General features: G+C 50.1%; 1 protein-coding gene across 1 annotated transcript; it reads right to left on the bottom strand.

Annotated features, from left to right (window-relative positions):
* Positions 1 to 6,730: 6,730 nt before the first annotated feature.
* Positions 6,731 to 9,497, bottom strand: LOC125538367 (serine/threonine-protein kinase-like protein CCR4). The gene has a single exon (XM_048701625.1). The coding sequence runs from the start codon at positions 9,404 to 9,406 to the stop codon at positions 7,013 to 7,015; it is 2,394 nt and encodes a 797-aa protein (XP_048557582.1). The 5' UTR covers positions 9,407 to 9,497; the 3' UTR covers positions 6,731 to 7,012.
* Positions 9,498 to 10,004: the final 507 nt, after the last annotated feature.

Genomic DNA, 10,004 nt, shown 5'->3' with positions numbered 1-10,004 from the left:
GGATTTTTTCAAAGAAAGAACTTGGTGAAGCTGCTTACATATTGGGCATCAAGATCTATAGAGATAGATCAAGACGCTTGATAAGATTTTTCAATGAGTACATACCTTGACAAGATTTTGAAGTAATTCAAAATGGAATAGTCAAAGAAGGAGTTCTTGCCTGTATTGCAAGGTGTAAAGTTGAGTAAGACTCAAAACACGACCACGAAAAAAAATGGAAAGAGAATGAAAGTCACTCCCTATGCCTCAGCCATAGGTTCTATAAAGTATGCTATGATGTGTACCAGACCTATTGTGTACCTTGCCATGAGTTTGGCAAGGGAGTACGATATTGATCCAGGAGTGGATCATGGGACAGTAGTCAAAGTTATCCTTAGTTACTTAACAGGCTAACGAAATATTTCTCGGTTATGGAGGTGATAAAGAGTTCATCGTAAAGAGTTACATCGATGCAAGCTTTAACACTGATCTGGATGACTCTGAGTCTCAATCTGGATACATATTAAAAGTGGGAGCAATTAGCTAGAGTAGCTCCATGCAGAGCATTGTATACATAGAAATTTTCAAAATACATACGGATCTGAATGTGGCAGACCCATTGACTAAACTTCTCTCACTAGCAAAACATGATCACACCTTATTACTCTTTGGGTGTTAATCACATGGCGATGTGAACTAGATTATTGACTCTAGTAAACCCTTTGGGTGTTAGTCACATGGTGATGTGAACTATTGGTGCTAAATCACATGGTGATGTGAACTAGATTATTGACTCTAGTGCAAGTGGGAGACTGAGGAAATATGCCCTAGAGGCAATAAAAAAGTTTTTATTTATATTTCCTTATATCATGATAAATGTTCATTATTCATGCTCGAATTGTATTAACCGGAAACTTAGTACATGTGTGAATACATAGACAAACAGAGTGTCCCTAGTATGCATCTACTTGACTAGCTCATTAATCAAAGATGGTTACGTTTCCTAACCATAGACATGTGTCGTCATTTGATGAACGGGCTCACATCATTAGAGAATGATGTGATGGACAAGACTCATCCGTTATCTTAGCATAATGATCGTTTAGTTTTATTGCTATTTCTTTCTTCATGACTTATACTTGTTCCTCTGACTATGAGATTATGCAACTCCCGAATACCGGAGGAACACCTTGTGTGCTATCAAACGTCACAATGTAACTGGGTGATTATAAAGATGCTCTACATGTGTCTTCGATGGTGTTTGTTGAGTTGGAATAGATCGATATTAGGATTTGTCACTCCGTGTATTTGAGAGGTATCTCTGGGCCCTCTCGGTAATGCACATCACTATAAGCCTAGCAAGCAATGTGACTAGTGATTTAATTATGGGATGATGCATTACGGGATGAGTAAAGAGACTTGCCAGTAACAAGATTGAACTAGGTATGAGGATACCGACGATCGAAACTGGGGCAAGTAACATACTGATGACAAAGGGAATAACATATCTTGTTATGTGGTTTGACCGATAAAGATCTTCGTAGAATATGTAGGAGCCAATATGAGCATCTAGGTTCCGCTATTGGTTATTGACCGGAGATGTGCCTCGGTCATGTCTACATAGTTCTCGAACCCGTAGGGTCCGCACGCTTAACGTTCGATGACGATTTTTATTATGAGTTATGTGATTTGATGACCGAAGTTTGTTCGGAGTCCCAGATGAGATCACGGACATGACAAGGAGTCTCAAAATGATTGAGAGGTAAAGATTCATATATTGGAAGGTTTCATTCGGAAATCGGAAAGGTTCCGAGTAGTTCGGGCATTTTTCCGGAGTACCTGGAGGTTACCGGAACCCCCGGGGAGAAGTATTGGGCCTTATTGGAGGAGAGGATAAAGGCCATGTGAGAGGGGCGCCCCCCCTTGCCCAAACCGAATTGGACTAGGGGAGGGGGCTGGCCCCCCTCTTTCCTTCTCCCTCTCTCTCCCTTCCCCTTTTCCCTCTCCGGTGGAAGGAAGGAGGGGGGCCAAATCCTACTTGGACTAGGAGTACAAGTAGGACTCCTCCCTTATGGCGCGCCCCCTTAGGCCAGCCACCTCCTCCCCCCCTTTATATACGGAGGCGAGGGGCACCCTAAAGGGACAACTGACATCTCTTAGCCGTGTGCGGTGCCCCCCTCCACAGTTTACCACCTCGGTCATATCATCGTAGTGCTTAGGCGAAGCCCTGCACTGGTAACTTCATCATCACCGTCGCCACGCCATCGTGCTGACTGAACTCTCCCTCGTCCTCAACTGGATCAAGAGCTCGAGGGACGTCAGCGTGATGTGCTGAACACGGAGGTGCCGTACGTTCGGTGCTAGGATCGGTTGGATCGTGAAGACGTTCGACTACATCAACCGCGTTACTAAACGCTTCCGCTTTCGGTCTACGAGGGTACGTGGACACACTCTCCCTTCTCGTTGCTATGCATCTCCTAGATAGATCTTGCGTGATCGTAGGAAATTTTTTGAAATACTGCGTTCCCCAACAAGGAAAGCCAATACTATTAAAAGGGGTGAGGTTTTGATCATGAGTCATTTACTCAAATGCTTGAAGATATTACTCCAAAAACCTCAACTACACTATCACAATCCAATATGTCAAAAACCCTAAAATCATTCTCGGTCCCACCAAAATAGATACATCCGGACCCACCGAGATTCTCCAAATAGAGCCACTGCCTAAACCCTAGAAACTCGGTTCCACCAAGATGGCATTTTGTCCCACCAGAGTGCAAGTGCTAAGTTTCTGTAACCCATTATTTTCACTTCGGAATCTTCGAGTGAAACCAATCGGAATTACCGAGATGGAAAAATTGCTTAGGTCATCACGAATCGGTCCCACCGAGTGGATTCATCCGGTCTCACCGGAACGTCTAACATTCGAACCTTTTACACTACTCGGTGTCTCAGAGAATTTCTTTCGGTCTCACCTAGTTGTGCATAAAGGTGTGTAACGCCAGATCTTTGCTGAAGGCTATATATACCCCACCCACATCACCTACCCTCAGAGCGAGCAACCAGGACGAAGCCACCACTTCCCATATCCATTTTCTGAGAGAACCACCTAAACTTGTGTTGAGATCAAGGCATTCCATTCCAACCATTTGATCCTTGATTTCTAGCCCCCTAAAGTTGCTTTCCACTCCAATCCTTCTCCCACCACCATGCCAAATCTGTGAGAGAGCGATTGGGTGTTGAGGAGACTATCTTTTGAAGCACAAGAGCAAGAAGTTCATCATTAATAACAACATCTATTACCTTTTAAAAAGTTGTGTTTCCTATATTGGTTAGGTTAACTTGGGAGCCTCCAAATCATGTGGAGTTGAATCAAGAGTTTGTAAGGGCCAAGAGATCGCCTACTTCATGAAGATCTACCCCGAGTGAGGCTAGTCCTTCTTGGGCGTAAGCCATGATGGAATAGACAAGGTTACATGTGTTACAACGATCACCATTGTTTGCGAGACTGGCTAAAAAAAAAACTCCTCCTTGCCACTATATTGTCAATGGACATGAGCTACTATCTGGTCGACGGTATCTATCCTCCGTGGGCTATCTTTGTCAACACCATCTCTAACCCAATTGGCCAAAAAATGCATCACTTTGCCCAAAGACAAGAAGCAGATAGAAAGGATGTCGAGAGGGCACTTGGAGTTCTACAGGCCCGTTTTGTTCATGGATTTACTAACCAATGGGATCTGGAGACCTTGTGGAAGGTAATGGCATATTGTGTGATCATGCACAACATGATCGTCAAGGATGAGGGTGAGGATGTTGTCGTAGCTTTAGAATTTAAAAACATAGATGATCCTATCGAACTTCGAGACCAGAATCCAGCCACATTTGAAGAGTTTATTTAGTTGCATCAACAAATTCGGCATCGAACAACTCACGGCCGAATTTCTATACATTTTGTCAAATGTGGCCGGATTTGACTCTACAGTTTGTCCTAAATTTCTATATATATACACTTTTCGTCGGATTAGAGAGAGAGTACGCATTAAAGATGTTACACCAAGTTTGCAAAGGTTTTCTCTTCCAGGTTGGTGGCAAAATCGCAGACGCCAAGAACAACCTCATCCATCCTGTACGTCCCGGACGGTCAGCAAATGTTAGGCAGGCAGGCATGAACTGCAAGTCTGCAACCCGTTTACCCTGTCACCTCAACGGACGGACTAGCTAGATGAGATCTCCATCGGATCCAGAGAGAAAACCAGAACCCTAACAACTCCCGGAGAAATTAAATCGAGGCCGCAGACTGCACGCATCTAAGGCACGCACGGAGAGCTCACCCGCAGCTCAACAAATGAGAAGAGTACACGGATAGATATGGATGCCTTAGCTAATTGGAGGGCGAATCGCATCACATGGCATCATTCTTTGATGTTTAAGGGGTAGGTAGGTGCACTGCCCGTGCCCCTTGAGACTTGTTAGGCTCGTCTCGACGACGACGGTGCCCGTATCTCAGAATGGCAAAATAAGATGCTAGTGTTAATCAGCAGTGCGTTGTCACTTAGTCACTTGTCAGATCCGAGAATCAAGACGGCGTACATACTAAATTAAAACCACGACCAGAAATTTAAAATGAAGGGAGTATATTTTAAAGAACACGGAGATTTATTTTTCTTCTCTCGGGCAAACTGAAGCGGTGGAGCCTTCAAAGAGGGCCACTTTATTAAATTAAGAGCCTGTTTAAGACTGCTCTGCTCCTTGAAATTCAGCTCCGCTTTAGAAATCACAAGCCAAACGGGATAGCTCCATGATATGTCGCTCCACAAAAAAACTAGAATCTAGGGTACAATTTTCAATTTTTTATGAAGCTCTTGAGGGGGTGCTCTAAAAAACTCTAGAAGTTGGAGTTGGGTGGAAATTATCCACCACTGCCACCAGTAAGTGGATACCCCTTCGTTTCTGCGCGCTCTACCAATCAAATAGATCATTCTCATCAAATTTTTCATTCTTGAAGCTGGAGCTAGATAGAAGCCAAACATTTTCTTTGTTAGTGCTACAACTTCTGGATAAAACTACTCCAAAGTGAATTGACTAGAGCGAAACTGATTTTTATGAAGTGGAGTAGTCCCAAACAGGCCCTAAACATCCCAAGAGAAGAACATGGAGATGAACGGAGCGGTGCAGGTGAGAAAGAATTCCATTTTGACCTCGAGAAAATTCTGTTTTAGCATAACCACAATAGAACCAACAAAGCTTTTATGCAAGACTAAATGAAAACACAAGGAAAACAAGGAGTACCACATCATCATATTCCCCGGTCGTTTTCTTATCCCAGCGCAGCCAACACAAATCCACCAACAAAAATGTAGCACCGTATGCTTCTTTGGGTACATGTACATGATGTACTATATCATAAACAAATTACGGATAGAGAATATAGTACCATGTCAACGTGTGGGGCTGCGGGGCATCCAACCCAAGCAACAATCAAGGAGCCGGTAGGACGTTCTATGTGCAACATGCATGAATCTTGTTGCAAACATTCCATCTGGTAAGCAACCATAACAACGAATCGCTCCGTTCTAATACTAATTGTCGTTTAAAAGGATGTATCTAGAGTTCTAGACTGACCCCTTTCCTTTTTCCTTAGGATAACACGATTTTGCCGTTTCAACATGCACGTAGGGTTATCAATCTGCAGTTCAACAAGTCATGAGCCGAGTCTCCAGTGTGCATTTTAACCCTCCCTAGCCTAGCTAGGTACCTGTGTTCGGCTGTCTAGGTCCAAGAGGAAAGGAGGGAGATCCACTCGAAATCTCCATCCCCCACACGCAAACGAGCTACCAAAACCTGGCCACCGGCCGGATCTCTATCCTCACCTATCAAATCGGTAAATAAGACACAACACGGAGCATGCCCACGTGATGCATAGATGGATCACTTGCCTTTGTGTCATTGTGTTGTGTGATGGACTGGACGGGTGGAGACGTACACCATGAGGTGTGATGGCCGGCCGGTCCGGTCCGTCAGGCGTTGGTTGGCGGCGGCTACTTCGCTGGTGCGTCGCCGCCTAAAAGAGAGAAAATAATGGTATGGAATGGAAACGGAGAGGAGTTTGCCGAGGAGTTCAGATGGCGAGGGAATGCGAATGCACGGTTGGTACAACTCCACTATGCTGCTCGCCCTCGCCTCGCCAAGGAATAGTATAGTAGTAGCAGTACGAGAGAGACGCGCTGACTTGATCGTCGGTTAAATTGCTTGGATGGAAACGAAAGGCCTCTCAACAACAACTGCGCACCAACTGGTATAGGGGTACTAGAATCGCACCAGGTTGCAGTTTATAAAGTGTAGGATAGCGTACTACTTACATGTGTACTGGTTGCAGGCCTGCAACTTCAAGGAATGCCCTCGCATAATGAATGGTTGGTAGTTTTCTTTTGATATGAGTTTAAGGTGCGCTATGCAGACTTGCAACTGATGAGAACGTACCCACCGTCAAAATGAAATTTGGAACCGGCATGTTCTCTACTTATTCAGTTTCAACATTGCGAATCCAACTCACCGACACCCGAGCTTTGTTTTTTTTACCAATCTTCTCGGATGTCATCTCAACGTGAAGCTTTGCAAGCACCTAAAAGAGCCTCCTATGATGCGTACAAATTTCAGATATTTTTAAATTTATTTGAAAAAAAAGGTACTGTTCACTCAGGTGCAGATGCATCCGAGCTCCGAAACGCCGGCATTACACATGTAGCCATTCAATAACACTTGGAGCTCCAAAATAGTAGTACTAGCAAAGTCACAACTTAGGAATATATACATTTCTTTTCTTGCCGTCCAATTAGGCGAAGCAAAAATGTGTCCTTTCACTAAATGATCTACTCTACAAGGAAAGACTTCATTTGCCCAACACAGTATGTCAATACTCTAACAATATAACTACAAAGAGAATAGACAAAAGCAAACAAACAAAAAAAATCATCAAGAAACTCCCTGTCTTCTTGCCACCAGGGAGGCGAGCCATGCCATGCATGCCACGTCACATGGTGGTGGACCCATCGGTGCCCGACCGCGACAGGGCCGCCTCGCCGCCGTCGGGGCCATCCTCGTGCTCCTCGCATGCCGCAACGGCCCGCTCGAGCACGCCGACCACCTCGCTCATGGAGGGCCGCTCGCGCCCGGGCAGCCGGACGCAGTCCGCGGCCAGGTACCCGACGTAGGCGACGGCCTCCATCTCCCCCGGCGTCGGCAGCGGGAGCCGGATGTCGAGCACCCGGTGCACGCGGTCCGACTCGATGTACGGCACGGCCATGTCCACCACGTTCCTCGGCGTGCCGCTCCCCTCGTACCTCTGTATCACCTTGCACCCGGACAGCAGCTCCAGCAGCAGCACCCCGAAGCTGTACACGTCGCTCTTGTCCGTCAGGTGCTGCAGCCGGTAGTACTCCGGGTCCATGTACCCCACCGTCCCGGCCGTCACGCACGGCTCCTCGCCGCCGGCATTGTCTCCGGTGCCCAGGTTCTTGAGCAGCGAGAGGCCGAAGTCCGAGACCTTGGCGGACCAGGAGGCGTCGAGGAGGATGTTGGAGGACTTGATGTCGCGGTGGATGATGGGCGGCACGGCGTAGGTGTGCAGGTACTCGATGCCGCGCGCCGCGCCGAGGGCGAGGCGGAGACGCGACGGCCAGGAGGCGAGCGGCGGCGAGAGCGGGGCCGGGCGCTTGTGGAGGTGGTCGTGGAGGGTGCCGTTGTGCATGAACTCGTACACCAGGATGTGCTCGCCGCCGTCGGCGCAGAACCCCAGCAGCCGAACCAGGTTCTTGTGGTTCAGGCGGGAGAGCAGCGAGAGCTCCGAGACGAAGGCCGACTCGTGGTTGACGCGACGCGCCGCGGCGGCGGCGGCGGAGGATGAGGCGCCCGAGTCACGCCGCTCCGCGCGCTTGATGGCGACCTCGCGGCCGTCGGGGAGGGCCGCGCGGTAGACGGCGCCGAAGCTGCCGGAGCCGATGCGGTGGGATGGCGAGAAGACGTCCGTGGCGGCCCGGAGCGCTGCCAGGGGAAACTGCTCCACCGTCGTGTTCGGGCCCTTGGAGAGCAGCATGCTGAGCCGCCGCGGCACGCGCGGCGCCGTGGCTGTCATCGGCTCGGCGTGGATGCGCCCGGAGTCATGGGAGCCGCTGCTGCGGCTTCGGCTGCGCCGGCGCAGGCAGTAAGCGACCAAGAGCGCGGCGACGAGGACCACGAGTCCTGAACCAGCTCCAAAGCTTATCATGGCGATCACAAGATCGCTCGGCCGCCGCTTCTTCCTCATGTGGTGAGAGGTCGACGCCCACGGGTTGGACGTAGGCGCCTGCGCATTCATGGGAGGAGTGTAGCCGCAGGGGTAGCAGATGGCCGCGCCATCGCTGTCACAGAGCATCGCGGAGCCCGACCAGACGCCGCACGGGCACGACCTTGCCGGCGCGCACGGACCCGGCAGGACCTTGTCGAACACCTTCCTCACCCCGCCGGCAACATCTCCGCCCCAGCACACCAGCGAGTAGTCGGACATGAGCACCCCGCACACCACCTTCCCCTTGGCTTCCAGAGCGACGAACTGCTCCTGCTTTATCTGCGGCGGCACAGCCGCGTCCTCCTCCGGCCAGCAGGAGACCGTCCAGTTCCCCCACAGCACGCACGTGAGCGCGTCGCCCACCGCCACCGTGGACACGGCGCGAATCAGCTTCGGCGGCGCCGCGGCAGCAACAGCCGCCGCCTCTCCCCAGCACCCCAGCATGCCTCTGTGGTCCACCGCGCAGGCGTGCCTGTCACCGGCGGCGAGCAACATGTACCTGCCCCTCGGCTCCCGCCCCACTGCGTCCCCATTGCCATAGCACTTCAGCTCACCCGTCCCGGCCACCAGCCCGCAGACGAACCCGCCGCCCGCCGCCAGCGCCGAGAATCCCACCTCTTCCGGCACGACCCCCCATTCCCACCTCCAGCACTTTATCCTCTTCTCCACTAGCCCGCACACGTACTCCCCGCCGCCGGCCACCGCAGACAGCGCCTCGCCCCTGTACACCCTCTTGGACGGTTCCTCGCTGTCATTCAAGTCCCACCAGCGCATGGACACGGGCGGCGAGGAGATCGGGTCGACGGAGCAGAGGTACCCATCACCGGCGACGAGGGCGGAGAAGGGCGTGGCACTGCCGCCGCCATATCCGTACTTGCGGGGGCTAGCGGAGCGGTTGGAGACGCTGGCGCAGGAGAGCTGGTAGCCTGTACCGTTGGACACGAGGCCGCAGGCGAGGTGGTGCGGGGAGGCGGTGTTGGTGCCGACGGCGGCGATGGCGATGGTGGGAAGCGGGAAGGAGGAGGAGGAGGCGACGAGGGGTGGGAGGGCGAGGAGGAGAGCGAGCAGGGTTAGAGGTGAGCGGGAAAAAATGGGAGACATTAGGTTGGGGGCGAGGTGGGGGGAGGAGGAGGAGAAGGGGAGGAGATTGTGTAGACCATTGTCGCGTGGGGCGAGCGGGTGGAAGGAGACCAGGAGACGAGATCGAGGAGAGAACGGGAGCGAGGGAAGGAAGGAGGTTTAAAGGTTGGTGTCCCTTTCATTGCCCTTTTTCTTTTTCTTTTTCTTCTTTTAATAATGAAGTCTTAGACCCATATTTGTAGTGGAAAACTGTTAGATTTTGGGGTGCATGTGGGTTTTTTTTCTCATGCTTGATTCACTGTGTAATCAGTTTATTTTTTTTCTATTTCATATCCAGCTAATAATTTATGAAATTACAATACTTGTATTAATAGTTATTTCTTCTCAGACCACATTTCTCCCTTCTCTAGCGACGAACACAAATTCGTCAACGACGGGTGAAGATATATGGGGTTAGGTTAAGGTTCGATATCCGAATGGGTCATTCACCGGTGCTAGGGAATAGAAGTATAGCCAACGGAGGTGGATGACAAAATGGTAGTGCAACCATGGGTGACACCTAGAGTACCTTTAATTGGGATGAGATTGAGTGGGGAGAAAGATCGATACTGAGCACTAA

This window comes from Triticum urartu, chromosome 2 (assembly GCF_003073215.2).
Source record: "Triticum urartu cultivar G1812 chromosome 2, Tu2.1, whole genome shotgun sequence".
Taxonomy (NCBI): Eukaryota; Viridiplantae; Streptophyta; class Magnoliopsida; order Poales; family Poaceae; genus Triticum; species Triticum urartu.
Note: the sequence above shows the minus strand (reverse complement) of the source record. Positions and strands in the feature narration are given on the sequence as shown.

Excerpts from the sequence above, each read along its gene's own strand:
- LOC125538367 (XM_048701625.1), bottom strand. The coding sequence starts at position 9,406 with ATGTCTCCCATTTTTTCCCGCTCACCTCTAACCCTGCTCGCTCTCCTC.